This window comes from Oncorhynchus mykiss, chromosome 31, assembly GCF_013265735.2.
Source record: "Oncorhynchus mykiss isolate Arlee chromosome 31, USDA_OmykA_1.1, whole genome shotgun sequence".
Lineage (NCBI taxonomy): Eukaryota > Metazoa > Chordata > Actinopteri > Salmoniformes > Salmonidae > Oncorhynchus > Oncorhynchus mykiss.
The window spans coordinates 15,990,173-16,006,174 of NC_050571.1; the positions used below are offsets into that span (position 1 = coordinate 15,990,173).

At 47.1% G+C, this 16,002-nt stretch overlaps 1 protein-coding gene across 1 annotated transcript; it reads left to right on the top strand.

Annotated features, from left to right (window-relative positions):
* Positions 1 to 4,548: 4,548 nt before the first annotated feature.
* Positions 4,549 to 8,312, top strand: LOC118946058 (thymosin beta-like). The gene is made up of 3 exons (XM_036970306.1): positions 4,549 to 4,811; positions 6,749 to 6,853; positions 7,344 to 8,312. The coding sequence occupies exons 1-3, from the start codon at positions 4,715 to 4,717 to the stop codon at positions 7,379 to 7,381; spliced, it is 240 nt and encodes a 79-aa protein (XP_036826201.1). The 5' UTR covers positions 4,549 to 4,714; the 3' UTR covers positions 7,382 to 8,312.
* The last annotated feature ends 7,690 nt before the right edge of the window (positions 8,313 to 16,002 follow it).

Genomic DNA, 16,002 nt, shown 5'->3' on the forward strand with positions numbered 1-16,002 from the left:
AATTTTGTATTGCTGATTCAAGTTGTTAGCCAGGGCTCGTGAAGATTACCAAGAATTTTCAACTTTCAGATGACACTGAATTAAGGTGACGACTGCTATTGATGTAAAATATTACTAGGTCTTTTAAGAGTGTATTCGGAAGATAACAGCTCTATAAATATTATTTCGTGGTGCCCCGACTCTCTAGCTAATTACATTTACATGATTAGCTCAATCAGGTAACATTAATTACAGATAAATTATTTTATAGAATAGCATGTCAAATCAAATCAAATCAAATCAAATGTATTTATATAGCCCTTCGTACATCAGCTGATATCTCAAAGTGCTGTACAGAAACCCAGCCTAAAACCCCAAACAGCAAACCAATGCAGGTGTAGAAGCACGGTGGCTAGGAAAAACTCCCTAGAAAGGCCAAAACCTAGGAAGAAACCTAGAGAGGAACCAGGCTATGTGGGGTGGCCAGTCCTCTTCTGGCTGTGCCTGGTGGAGATTATAACAGAACATGGCCAAGATGTTCAAATGTTCATAAATGACCAGCATGGTCCAATAATAATAACAGAACAGAACAGTTGAAACTGTAGCAGCAGCACGGCCAGGGGGACTGGGGACAGCAAGGAGTCATCATGTCACGTAGACCTGAGGCATGGTCCTAGGGCTCAGGTCCTCCGAGAGAGAGAAAGAAAGAGAGAAAGAGAGAATTAGAGAGAGCACACTTAAATTCACACAGGACACCGAATAGGACAGGAGAAGTACTCCAGATATAACAAACTGACCCTAGCCCCCCGACACATAAACTACTGCAGCATAAATACTGGAGGCTGAGACAGGAGGGGTCAGGAGACACTGTGGCCCCGTCCGAGGACACCCCCGGACAGGGCCAAACAGGAAGGATATAACCCCACCCAATTTGCCAAAGCACAGCCCCCACACCACTAGAGGGATATCTTCAACCACCAAATTACCATCCTGAGACCAGGCTGAGTATAGCCCACAAAGATCTCTGCCACTGCACAACCCAAGGGGGGGGGGGGGCGCCAACCCAGACAGGATGATCACATCAGTGACTCAACCCACTCAGGTGACGCACCCCTCCCAGGGACGGTATGAGAGAGCCCCAGTAAGCCAGTGTAATAGGGTTAGAGGCAGAGAATCCCAGTGGAAAGAGGGGAACCGGCCAGGCAGAGACAGCAAGGGCAGTTCGTTGCTCCAGAGCCTTTCCGTTCACCTTCCCACTCCTGGGCCAGACTACACTCAATCATATGACCCACTGAAGAGATAAGTCTTCAGTAAAGACTTAAAGGTTGAGACCGAGTTTGCGTCTCTGACATGGGTAGGCAGACCGTTCCATAAAAATGGAGCTCTATAGGAGAAAGCCCTGCCTCCAGCTGTTTGCTTAGAAATTCTAGGGACAATTAGGAGGCCTGCGTCTTGTGACCGTAGCGTACGTGTAGGTATGTACGGCAGGACCAAATCAGAGAGATAGGTAGGAGCAAGCCCATGTAATGCTTTGTAGGTTAGCAGTAAAACCTTGAAATCAGCCCTTGCTTTGACAGGAAGCCAGTGTAGGGAGGCTAGCACTGGAGTAATATGATCAATTTTTTTGGTTCTAGTCAGGATTCTAGCAGCCGTATTTAGCACTAACTGAAGTTTATTTAGTGCTTTATCCGGGTAGCCGGAAAGTAGAGCATTGCAGTAGTCTAACCTAGAAGTGACAAAAGCATGGATTATTTTTTCTGTATCATTTTTGGACAGAAAGTTTCTGATTTTTGCAATGTTACGTAGATGGAAAAAAGGTGTCCTTGAAATGGTCTTGATATGTTCTTCAAAAGAGAGATCAGGGTCCAGAGTTACGCCGAGGTCCTTCACAGTTTTATTTTAGATGACTGTACAACCATTAAGATTAATTGTCAGATTCAACAGAAGATCTCTTTGTTTCTTGGGACCTAGAACAGGTTTTGTTTTGTCCGAGTTTAAAAGTAGAAAGTTTGCAGCCATCCACTTCCTTATGTCTGAAACACATGCTTCTAGCGAGGGCAATTTTGGGGCTTCACCATGTTTCATTGAAATGTACAGCTGTGTGTCATCCGCATAGCAGTGAAAGTTAACATTATGTTTTCGAATGACATCCCCAAGAGGTAAAATATATAGTGAAAATAATAGTGGTCCTTAAACGGAACCTTGAGGAACACCGACATTTACAGTTGATTTGTCAGAGGACAAACTGATATCTCTTAATCCGGCATAGCTAAAGACACGACAACTGTCTAGTGAGTGTGAATATGGTGTGTATATACTGTCTGGTGAGTGTCTATATGGTGTGTAGATACTGTCTAGTGAGTGTGTATATTCTGTCTAGTGAGTGTGTATATAATGTCTAGTGAGTGTGTATATGGTGGGTATATACTGTCTAGTGAGTGTGTATATACTGTCTAGTGAGTGTGTATATGGTGTGTATATACTGTCTAGTGATTGTGTATATACTGTCTAGCGAGTGTGTATATATTGTCTAGCGAGTGTGTATATGGTGTGTATATACTGTCTAGTGAGTGTATATATACTGTCTAGTGAGTGTGTATATACTGTCTAGTGAGTGTGTATATGGTGTGTATATACTGTCTAGAAGCTGAAATCACATTTCATCCAATCACAAATAATTTCATATTCAAACATTTAAATTGAACAACAATTCCATGTGAATCTGATAACTCTGATGTGTAGACTTTCCACTGTAGAGTTTATGTCATCTTATCATTGATGAGAATGTCTCAGATGACAACCGAACTGACATCATATTCATTAAGTACCACCGCATATGTTCAATTGGTCGGATTACCAGAATATAGTTCATTTCCCATCACCTTCTGATGTTCCCAGAATCTCTAAGTTAACCAAGGGTTTTTCAAATGTAACATCAGTAGTGTAGAGAGAGGAAAAATGGGGGAAGAGGTATTTATAACTGTCATGAACCTACCCCCCAGGCCAATGTCATGACACAGTATATACACTCCATATACACACTCACTAGACATTATATACACACCATATACACACTCACTAGACAGTATATACACACCATATACACACTCACTAGACAGAATATACACACTCACTAGACAGTATATACACACCATATAGACACTCACTAGACAGTATATACACACCATATAGACACTCACTAGACAGTATATACACACCATGTACACATTCACTAGACAGTATATACACAGCATATAGACACTCACTAGACAGTATATAAGAAATAAGAAAACACGTTTGGTGTTTGCCAAAAGGAATGTGGGAGACTCCCCAAACATATGGAAGAAGGAACTCTGGTCAGATGAGACTAAAATTGAGCTTTTTGGCCATCAAGGAAAACACTATGTCTGGTGCAAATCCAACACCTCTCATCATCCCGAGAACACCATCCCCACAGTGACGCATGGTGTTGGCAGCATCATGCTGTGGGGATGTTTTCATCGGCAGGGACTGGGAAACTGGACAGAATTGGAGGAATGATGGATGGCGCTAAATACAGAGAAATTCTTGAGGGAAACCTGTTTCAGTCTTCCAGAGATTTGAAACTAGGACCTTCGGTTCACCTTCCAGCAGGACAATGACCCTAAGCATACCTCTAAAGCAACGCGTGAGTGGTACAAGGGGAAACATTTAAATGTCTTGGAATGGCCTAGCCAAAGCCCAGACCTCAATCCAATTGAGAATCTGTGGTATGACTTAAAGATTGCTGTACACCAGCGGAACACATCCATTTTAAAGGAGCTGGAGAAGTTTAGCCTTGAAGAATGGGCAAAAATCCCAGTGGCTAGATGTGCCAAGCTTATAGATACATACCCCAAGAGACTTGCAGCTGTAATTGCTGCAAAAGGTGGCTCTACAAAGTATTGACTTTGTGGGGTGAATAGTTTTGCACTCAAGTTTTCTGTTTTTTTTTCTTATTTCTTGTTTGTTTCTCCATCAAATATTTAGCACCTTCAAAGTGGTAGACATGTTGTGTAAATCAAATGATACAAATCCCCCCACATAGTTTTTTTATTTCAGGTTGTAAGGCAATAAAATTGGAAAAATGCCAAGGGGGGTGAAAACTTTCGCAAGCCACTGTATGTACTATTCAATATATAGTGCACTACTTTTTTACCAAAGCACCATTGGCCCTGGTATAAAGGGAATAAGATGCCATTTGGAACAAAAACATTAAAAAGATGGAAAAATATCAGAACTATATACTGTACAGACAAATTACAGTATTTAGAAAATGAAAATATGTATCATAAAAACCAATATAATTATTTTACTATATTGTTATGAAAAATAAATAAATAATGGTATTTTTAGACATTCAAGTGTTACGTCATCTGTCCCTGTCCTCAGAATGCCAATTCCCCAAAATCACCTCAGTGCGTTGATTAAATAGTGTATGATGCATTATCTTAATGAATAGCACAGCACAGCAGCTTGCTATTGGTTGGCTCTTCCACCAATGTCTTCCCTGGAGAACATGAATATTAACTAAATGAAGAAAGAGAAAGGAGACGGCAGACTTATCGTCTCTCCCTCTCGCTCTCTCTTTTTGCTCCCTACCAATCTTTTAGTGCCTCCTCTCTACCCCTCCCTCTCTTAGTTTCTCCCTCCTTCCCTCTTCCGTCCTCCTTCCTCCCTTATTCTGTCTTAAACCCACACCCTTGTGCAGACCTAGATGTGCAGACACCCGAAGACACTCGCAGCCTTGTCTACCTCCATCTCTTTCCATCCCTGCCCCGGCGGATTAGAGCACACTACTGTGTGTAACAAAGGTAAGCCTTGGTCTCTCTCCTCTCTCTCGTTCCTCTCTATCTCTCACCATCTTTATTTATTTAGCTTTGTTTCTGTGTACTGAAACAAAGGATCTGAGGTGTGGCTGTACACTGAAGACTGGAGTGTACTGATCTCATGGAAGGGTGGAAAGAACAAATTAATTGAAAGATGGAGGAATAGATAGATGAGGTAGGGCTGAGGTAGGGCTGACGCTCCGGTGGGGCTGGAGCTGAGGTAGGGCTGGACTGGGGCTGACGTAGGGCTGGGGTAGGGCTTTGGCTGAGGTAGGGCTGGGGCTGAGGTAGGGCTGGACTGGGGCTGATGTAGTGCTGAGGTAGGGCTGGGGCTGAGGTAGGGCTGGACTGGGGCTGATGTAGTGCTGGGGTAGGGCTTGGGCTGAGGTAGGGCTGTGGCTGAGGTAGGGCTGGACTGGGGTTGACGTAGGGCTGGGGTAGGGCTTGGGCTGAGGTAGGGCTGGGGCTGAGGTAGGGCTGGACTGGGGCTGACGTAGGGCTGGGGCTGGGGCTGAGGTAGGGCTGGAGCTGAGGTAGGGCTGGGGTAGGGCTTGGGCTGAGGTAGGGCTGTGGCTGAGGTAGGGCTGGACTGGGGCTGACGTAGGGCTGGGTTAGGGCTTGGGCTGAGGTAGGGCTGGGGCTGACATAGGGCTGGGGCTGGGGCTGGGGCTTAGGTAGGACTGTGGCAGGGGTAGGACTGTGGCAGAGGTTAACATTGTGGAACAGCGTTGAGACTCAGGAGGAGAAAAGACGGCAAGGAGAGAGAGAGAGAGAGAGAGAGAGAGAGAGAGAGAGAGAGAGAGAGAGAGAGAGAGAGAGAGAGAGAGAGAGAGAGAGAGAGAGAGAGAGAGAGAGAGAGAGAGAGAGAGAGAGAGAGAGAGAGAGAGAGAGAGAGAGAGAGAGACTGCAGAGGGAGAGAACAAAGAGACCAGCCTCACACAGATGGTGTCATGCTAGATAGCATGTGTGTAGGCATGTGGAAAGCTGGCATGATGGAACCGAACACGTGGGGGCGGCTGCAGCTCGCGTGCGTGTGTGTGTAGCACATCTCATGGTGGACACACTCCCTATATCTATTAGGAACTAGATTGGCAAAATTCACATATTAGTCATCAACACGATGGCATACTCATGAACAGAAATGATTCTGCCTTGTCAAGATTCTGCCTTGTGTGTAGCTCTTTTGTCAGCCAAGGTCAAATAACTGACACAAGGATTTCTCTCTGTCTCTCTCTCCCCCTCTCTTCCTCTCTCTCCTTTTCTCTCCCTCCCTCATTTCCTCACTTTCTCTTTCCATCTCTCTCCCTGCTCCATCTCTCTCTCCCTGCTCCATCTCTCTCCCTGCTCCCTGCTCCCTCTTCCTGCTCCATCTCTCTCTCCCTGCTCCATCTCTCTCCCCTTGCTCCATCTCTCTCTCCCTGCTCCATCTCTCTCCCCTTGCTCCATCTCTCTCTCCCTGCTCCATCTCTCTCCCTGCTCCATCTCTCTCTCCCTGCTCCATCTCTCTCCCCCTGCTCCATCTCTCTCCCTGCTCCATCTCTCTCTCCCTGCTCCATCTCTCTCCCTGCGCCATCTCTCTCTCCCTGCTCCATCTCTCTCTCCCTGCTCCATTTCTCTCTCCCTGCTCCATCTCTCTCTCCCTGCTCCATCTCTCTCCCCTTGCTCCATCTCTCTCTCCCTGCTCCATCTCTCTCCCTGCTCCATCTCTCTCCCTGCTCCATCTCTCTCTCCCTGCTCCATCTCTCTCCCCCTGCTCCATCTCTCTCTCCCTGCTCCATCTCTCTCCCCCTGCTCCATCTCTCTCCCTGCTCCATCTCTCTCTTCCTGCTCCATCTCTCTCTCCCTGCTCCATCTCTCTCTCCCTGCTCCATCTCTCTCCCCCTGCTCCATCTCTCTCCCTGCTCCATCTCTCTCTTTCACAGCAACAATGTCTGACAAACCTGACCTGACAGAGATTGCCTGTTTCGACAAGACCAAACTGAAGAAGACTGAGACGAAAGAGAAGAACCCCCTGCCAACCAAAGAGAGTGAGTGATCATGGCAGTGTGGTGTGTGTGTGTACTGTATGCGTGTGTGTTTTAAGGGTGTGGTAAGGGAAGTGTTCATTCTGCCTCTGCAGTGCTCTTCCTTTCCTACTCCCCCCCCCTCTCTCTCTCTCGTTCTCTCCCCCTTACTCTCTACCCCCCTCCCCCTCTCTCTCATACCCCCCCCCCCCCCCCCCCCCCCCTCCCCTGCAGTCATTTTAGCAGCTATAGGTGTTGTCAGTTCTACTGCTGTCAACCTTCCTCTAGCTCTGCAGTATACAAACACTTCTCTACTACAAATCACTGAATCATCAGAATCACTCTCTCCCTATAGGCCCAGGTCAAAGTAGTGCATAGGGTACCATTTGGGTCGCACTCTGTATCGTCTCTGCAACACAACCACACACGACCGGAGCCCAATTCACATTCTCCCTCGCCAACATCTCAACCACATGTATACAGTATGTATGTGTCTTCCTGTCTTCTGTTTCAGCCATTGAACAGGAAAGGAAAGGGGATGCCACGCCTTGATGTGACTTGGTGAAGAAGAGGAGAAGAGGAGGAGAGGGAAACAGGAGAGGAGACAGAGATGCCACCAACAAAATCACTTTGTTTTGTCTGTCTGTCAGTATTCTACTTTAAGTCACGTTGTGTTGTATAACAGGGTGCTGTAGGGCCCCAGGAGATGCAGTAGTGGAGGAGGGTACATGGGATGTATTCCAAATGGCACCTTATTCCCTATATAGTGCAATACTTTTGACCTGGTCCACTATATAGGGAATATGGTGCCATTTGAGACACAGCATGCCATCTTCACAGGGCTCTATCTTTCATTAGGAGAATAGAGTTGTAACATGGATACCAGGATGGTTCTGTTTTAAATAACACGTATTGGGCCAGAAACCCTCTACCCTCTAGCCTTTACTCCTTTACTCCCTAGCCTCTACACCCTAGCCTTTACTCCTTTACTCCCTAGCCTTTACACCCTAGCCTTTACTCCTTTACTCCCTAGCCTCTACACCCTAGCCTTTACTCCTTTACTCCCTAGCCTCTACACCCTAGCCTTTACTCCTTTACTCCCTAGCCTCTAACCCCCTTACTCCCTAGCCCCTACACCCTAGCCTTTACTCCCTTACTCCCTAGCCTCTAACCACCCTACGCCCTAGCTCCTACACCCTAGCCTCTAACCACCCTACGCCCTAGCTCCTACACCCCAGCCTCTAACCACCTTACTCCCCAGCCCTTATTTCCTAACGTATACCCATCCAAACCATTCAGAAGTACCAAGGGTAGGGGCTAAGGGCTAGGGGTTTGTTTCTTAATCAGTCAGTTTTGTTGTTGAACACCAAACCAAGTCAGGCATCCAGGCTAAGAGAGGAAGGTGGGGGGATTATTAAGGTGTTTTCATATTTCACTTTATACTTTTCTTTATGAAATAAAGACAAAATGGTGTAATACAAAACGACTGATTTGGGTGTGACTTTCTCTGACGATGAATGAGAATAAGACAGTAGTCTGAAAGGGAGTCTGGACAGTCCAAACTGAGAATATAACAATATACCACATTACACTACCAATACAATACATTTAATTATCAAATAATACATGATTCTTGAGTGGATGGCATGATCATGGCAATAGTGGGTGTTTGCAAGCAGTTTGGCCCAGTAGAGGGAGACAGAAGTTAAATCAGCACATTCACACCTATAGTTCAGACAAGTCATGAATCATAATTAATACAACTACAAGCCTGATATCCCTGTAGTATTAAAAACCAGGTAAAAAACTTGGTCTAATAATTAGAGATAAAATGTATTGCCCGTATACTTCTTTGTAAACAAACACCCACAATATGGATGTTCCCAAGGGGCTGCTGAGTGGTGCAGCGGTCTAAGACACTGTATCTCAGTGCTAAAGGCATCACTACAGACCCTGGTTTGATTCCAGGCTGTATTACAAGTGGCTGTGATTGGGAGTCCCATAGGGTGGTGCACAATTGGCCGTCAATGTCAATAAAATGTGTTCTTAACTGACTTGCCTAGTTAAATAAAAGTAAATAAGAATGTGTTCTTAACTGACTTGCCTAGTTAACTAAGAATGTGTTCTTAACTGACTTGCCTAGTTAAATAAGAATGTGTTCTTAACTAACTTGCCTAGTTAAATAAGAATGTGTTCTTAACTGACTTGCCTAGTTAAATAAGAATGTGATCTTAACTGACTTGCCTAGTTAAATAAGAATGTGTTCTTAACTGACTTGCCTAGTTAAATAAGAATGTGTTCTTAACTGACTTGCCTAGTTAAATAAGAATGTGTTCTTAACTGACTTGCCTAGTTAAATAAGAATGTGATCTTAACTGACTTGCCTAGTTAAATAAGAATGTGTTCTTAACTGACTTGCCTAGTTAAATAAGAATGTGTTCTTAACTGACTTGCCTAGTGAAGTCCACAAAACATACTGCTTGTAACAAACAGTTACATGACCTACATACTGCATGGTCAAACAAGGTCATGTTTTTGACATGTTTGGACCACTAAACAACTACTGATTTAGATCCACGGAGAGTTACCTCAAGTTGCAAAGAAAACAGGAGCTGCCTCCACTATTCCAGTATCATTTCAACTTCAACATTTCAACAAAAAAGCAATTTAGTCCAATCAACATAAGATAACTATGATGTGGATGTTCATGGTTCTGATTTCTGTGTCACGGTGAGTGAATGAGGACCCAAAAGCGAATTAACTTAACAGAGCTTCTTTAATAACCAAACATAGGTAGGTTCAGACAGACCGGCAGATTCCGACAGGACAGGACAAGGTTACAGCAAACATGACGATAGTCTGGTTCAGGCATGAAACACAACAAACAAGAATCCGACAAGGACAGGAACAAAAACAGAGAGAGATATAGGGGACTAATCAGAGGGAAAAGGGGAACAGGTGGGAGAAGGGGTGACGAGGTAGTCAAGAGGAGACAAGGAACAGCTGGGGGAAAGCGGGGGAGAAAAGGTAACCTAATACGACCAGCAGAGGGAGACAGGGTGAAAGGAAAGGACAGAAAGACACAACATGACAATACATGACAGTACCCCCCCACTCACCGAGCGCCTCCTGGCGCACTCGAGGAGGAAACCTGGCGGCAACGGAGGAAATCCTCGATCAGCGCACGGTCCAGCACGTCCCGAGAGGGAACCCAACTCCTCTCCTCAGGACCGTACCCCTCCCAATCTACGAGGTACTGGTGACCACGGCCCCGAGGACGCATGTCCAAAATCCTGCGGACCCTGTAGATGGGTGCGCCCTCGACAAGGATGGGGGGGGGGGGAAGACGAGCGGGGGCGCGAAGAACGGGCTTGATACAGGAGACATGGAAGACCGGGTGGACGCGACGAAGGTATCGCGGAAGAAGAAGTCGAACTGCGACAGGATTAATGACCCGAGAAATACGGAACGGACCAATGAACCGCGGGGTCAACTTGCGAGAAGCCGTCTTAAGGGGAAGGTTCTGAGTGGAGAGCCAAACTCTCTGACCGCGACAATATCTAGGACTCTTAGTTCTACGCTTATTAGCAGCCCTCACAGTCTGCGTCCTATAACGGCAAAGTGCAGACCTGACCCTCTTCCAGGTGCGCTCGCAACGTTGGACAAAAGCCTGAGCGGAGGGGACGCTGGACTCGGCGAACTGAGATGAGAACAGCGGAGGCTGGTACCCGAGGCTACTCTGAAAAGGAGATAGCCCGGTCGCAGACGAAGGAAGCGAGTTGTGGGCGTATTCTGCCCAGGGGAGCTGTTCTGACCAAGACGCAGGGTTGCGAAAAGAAAGACTGCGTAAGATGCGACCAATAGTCTGATTGGCCCGTTCTGCTTGACCGTTAGACTGGGGGTGAAAGCCGGAAGAGAGACTGACGGAAGCCCCAATCAAACCGCAAAACTCCCTCCAAAATTGAGACGTGAATTGCGGACCTCTGTCCGAAACGACGTCTGACGGAAGGCCATGAATTCTGAAAACATTCTCGATGATGATTTGTGCCGTCTCTTTAGCAGAAGGAAGCTTAGCAAGGGGAATGAAATGAGCCGCCTTAGAGAACCTATCGACAACCGTAAGAATAACAGTCTTCCCCGCTGACGAAGGCAGTCCGGTGACAAAATCTAAGGCGATGTGAGACCACGGTCGAGAGGGAATGGGAAGCGGCCTGAGACGGCCGGCAGGAGGAGAGTTACCGGACTTAGTCTGCGCGCAGACCGAACAAGCAGCCACGAAACGACGCGTGTCATGCTCCCGGGTGGGCCACCAAAAACGCTGGCGAATGGAAGCAAGCGTACCCCGAACGCCAGGGTGGCCGGCTAACTTGGCAGAGTGAGCCCACTGAAGAACGGCCAGACGAGTAGGAACGGGAACGAAAAGAAGGTTCCTAGGACAAGCGCGCGGCGACGGAGTGTGAGTGAGCGCTTGCTTTACCTGCCTCTCAATTCCCCAGACAGTCAACCCGACAACACGCCCCTCAGGGAGAATCCCCTCGGGGTCAGTGGAGGCTACTGAAGAACTGAAGAGACGAGATAAAGCATCAGGCTTGGTGTTCTTAGAGCCCGGACGATAAGAAATCACGAACTCGAAACGAGCGAAAAACAGCGCACAACGCGCCTGACGCGCATTAAGTCGTTTGGCAGAACGGATGTACTCAAGGTTCCTATGGTCAGTCCAAACGACAAAAGGAACGGTCGCGCCCTCCAACCACTGTCGCCATTCGCCTAGGGCTAACCGGATGGCGAGCAGTTCGCGGTTTCCCACATCATAGTTACGTTCCGACGGCGACAGGCGATGAGAAAAATACGCGCATGGGTGGACCTTGTCGTCAGAGAGGGAGCGCTGAGAAAGAATGGCTCCCACGCCCACCTCTGACGCGTCAACCTCGACAACGAACTGTCTAGAGACGTCAGGTGTAACAAGGATAGGAGCGGATGTAAAACGATTCTTGAGGAGATCAAAAGCTCCCTGGGCGGAAACGGACCACTTAAAGCACGTCTTGACAGAAGTAAGGGCTGTGAGAGGAGCTGCCACCTGACCGAAATTACGGATGAAACGACGATAGAAGTTCGCGAAGCCGAGAAAGCGCTGCAGCTCGATGCGTGACTTAGGGGCGGGCCAATCAATGACAGCTTGGACCTTAGCGGGATCCATCTTAATGCCTTCAGCGGAAATAACAGAACCGAGAAATGTGACGGAGGAGGCATGAAAAGTGCACTTCTCAGCCTTCACAAAAAGACAATTCTCTAAAAGGCGCTGGAGGACACGTCGAACGTGCTGAACATGAATCTGGAGTGACGGTGAAAAAATCAGGATATCGTCAAGGTAAACGAAAACAAAGATGTTCAGCATGTCTCTCAGGACATCATTGACTAATGCCTGAAAGACAGCTGGAGCGTTAGCGAGACCGAAAGGAAGAACCCGGTATTCAAAGTGCCCTAACGGAGTGTTAAACGCCGTCTTCCACTCGTCCCCCTCCCTGATGCGCACGAGATGGTAAGCGTTACGAAGGTCCAACTTAGTGAAAAACCTGGCTCCCTGCAGGATCTCGAAGGCTGAAGACATAAGAGGAAGCGGATAACGATTCTTCACTGTTATGTCATTCAGCCCTCGATAATCTATGCAGGGGCGCAGAGACCCGTCCTTCTTCTTGACAAAAAAAACCCCCGCTCCGGCGGGAGAGGAGGAGGGGACTATGGTACCGGCGTCAAGAGCTACAGACAAATAATCCTCGAGAGCCTTACGTTCGGGAGCCGACAGAGAGTATAGTCTACCCCGGGGGGGAGTGGTTCCCGGAAGGAGATCAATACTACAATCATACGACCGGTGTGGAGGAAGAGAGGTGGCCCTGGACCGACTGAACACCGTGCGCAGATCGTGATATTCCTCCGGCACCCCTGTCAAATCACCAGGCTCCTCCTGTGAAGAAGAGACAGAGGAAACAGGAGGGATAGCAGACATTAAACATTTCACATGACAAGAGACGTTCCAGGAGAGGATAGAATTACTAGACCAATTAATGGAAGGATTATGACAAACTAGCCAGGGATGGCCCAAAACAACAGGTGTAAAAGGTGAACGAAAAATTAAAAAAGAAATGGTTTCGCTATGATTACCAGAAACAGTGAGGGTTAAAGGTAGCGTCTCACGCTGAATCCTGGGGAGAGGACTACCATCCAGGGCGAACAAGGCCGTGGACTCCCTTAACTGTCTGAGAGGAATGTCATGTTCCCGAGCCCAGGTCTCGTCCATAAAACAGCCCTCCGCCCCAGAGTCTATTAAGGCACTGCAGGAAGCTGACGAACCGGTCCAGCGTAGATGGACCGACAAGGTAGTGCAGGATCTTGAAGGAGAGACAGGAGTAGTAGCGCTCACCAGTAGCCCTCCGCTTACTGATGAGCTCTGGCTTTTACTGGACATGAAGTGACAAAATGACCAGCAGAACCGCAATAGAGACAGAGGCGGTTGGTGATTCTCCGTTCCCTCTCCTTAGTCGAGATGCGGATACCTCCCAGCTGCATAGGCTCAGCTCCCGAGCCGGCAGAGGAAGATGGTAGTGATGCGGAGAGGGGGGCAACGGAGAGCGCGAGCTCCTTTCCACGAGCTCGGTGACGAAGATCAACCCGTCGCTCAATGCGAATAGCGAGTTCAATCAAGGAATCCACGCTGGAAGGAACCTCCCGGGAGAGAATCTCATCCTTTACCTCTGCGCGGAGACCCTCCAGAAGACGAGCGAGCAAGGCCGGCTCGTTCCAGCCACTGGAGGCAGCAAGAGTGCGAAACTCAATAGAGTAGTCAGTTATGGATCGATTGCCTTGACATAGGGAAGACAGGGCCCTGGAAGCCTCCTCCCCAAAAACAGATCGATCAAAAACCCGTATCATCTCCTCCTTAAAGTCCTGATACTGGTTAGTACACTCAGCCCTTGCCTCCCAGATTGCCGTGCCCCACTCACGAGCCCGTCCAGTAAGGAGAGATATGACGTAGGCGACACGAGCAGTGCTCCTGGCGTAAGTGTTGGGCTGGAGAGAAAACACAATATCACACTGGGTGAGGAACGAGCGGCATTCAGTGGGCTCCCCAGAGTAACACGGCGGGTTATTGATTCTGGGCTCCGGAGATTCGAAAGCCCTGGAAGTGGCCGGTGGATCGAGGCGGAGATGGTGAACCTGTTCTGTGAGGTTGGAGACTTGGGTGGCCAGGGTCTCAACGGCATGTCGAGCAGCAGACAATTCCTGCTCGTGTCTGCCTAGCATCGCTCCCTGGATCTCGACGGCTGAGTGGAGAGGATCCGAAGTCGCTGGGTCCATTCTTGGTCGGATTCTTCTGTCACGGTGAGTGAATGAGGACCCAAAAGCGAATTAACTTAACAGAGCTTCTTTAATAACCAAACATAGGTAGGTTCAGACAGACCGGCAGATTCCGACAGGACAGGACAAGGTTACAGCAAACATGACGATAGTCTGGTTCAGGCATGAAACACAACAAACAAGAATCCGACAAGGACAGGAACAAAAACAGAGAGAGATATAGGGGACTAATCAGAGGGAAAAGGGGAACAGGTGGGAGAAGGGGTGACGAGGTAGTCAAGAGGAGACAAGGAACAGCTGGGGGAAAGCGGGGGAGAAAAGGTAACCTAATACGACCAGCAGAGGGAGACAGGGTGAAAGGAAAGGACAGAAATACACAACATGACAATACATGACATTCTGTTTGCGTGTGTGTGTGCATGTGTGCGCATTCGTGCAAGTAGAAAAAGCATGTTGACTCACCCTACTTGTCAAGAATGCAATCCTCCTCTCTTCCATGTTGATGAAACAGTCTATCACTCTGTCATACAGGACAGGCTTTTATTTATTGTTGTCCTAGGCTACCTTGCTAAAATGGTTGTTTGCTAGCCTAACTTCCATTCATGGGCAACGTCAGCTCTTTAACATTAGCCTTCAACATCTAGCTACATGTTGAACTTCCATCCTCCCAGGCCAGGGGCACAACAATGTATGAATTAATGGTTGGATCAGAATCAGCATTACAATCATTGACCAGTAAGGAGAATTTAGTTAAACCACAAGTTCAAATCTCTATCTCCATCCATGGCTAATTTAGGAAAGGGACAATTTTAGCTAGCTAGCTAGCCACCGGATGACAACAACACAACAAGATGCAGCAATTCAAGTTGTTTCTGTCAATGACATATACTCTCAATGGGATTTGATAGGAGTGACACCAAATTCTACGGGCGGCAACAATGTCATACTCTTTTGAACCAGACAGCCATCAGATAGATGGGCACACATACAGAGACAAAGGGGCACTGTTTCGCTCGCTAGAATGCTTTTTCCGGTGAGATACATTCAGCCTCTTGCGAATTTAAGGAACATGATGAAACAGAGAGAGAGGAATGATTCATTTTTTATTTCTTTTTTATTGGTCATTTTTTTGGGAAGCCTGGCTTCATTTGGCATCCATGAATACATGCCACTGCCATTGATAAGGAGTTACTATAACACCTATTCAGATCTTATTGTATTGTTTTAATGCTTGCTAATCGCAGGGCCGGTTCCAGGCATATGTGACATAAGCAGTCGCTTAGGGCCCACGGCCTCTAGGGGGCCCCAAACCAATTATTACTTAAAAAAAATGAGAATCTCAGTCGGGGTCTCAACTTACTATTGAGCATTAGAATAGTAGAATACAACAGGTGCAATTTCTAAATGTGGTAGTGCATCATTTGTCTTTCTCTTGTTAGATTGGTAGTTAGCAGTGGTGGAAAAAGTACTCAACTGTCATACTTGAGCAAAAGTAAAGATACCTTAATAGAAAATGACTCAAGTGAAAGTCACCCAGTAAAATACTACTTGAGTAAAAGTCTAAAAGTATTTGGTTTTAAATATACTTTTTGCTCAAATTGCTCAAATGTACGTAAGTATCAAAAGTAAAGGTATAAATCATTTCAAATTCCTTCTATTAAACAAGCCAGATGTATTTTTATTTTTATTGATGGATAGCCAGGGTCACACTTCAACACTCACACATAATTTACAAACAAAGCATTTGTGTTTAATGAGTCTAACAGATCAGAGGCAGTAGGGATGACCAGCGATGTTTTCTAGATAAGTGCGTGAATTGG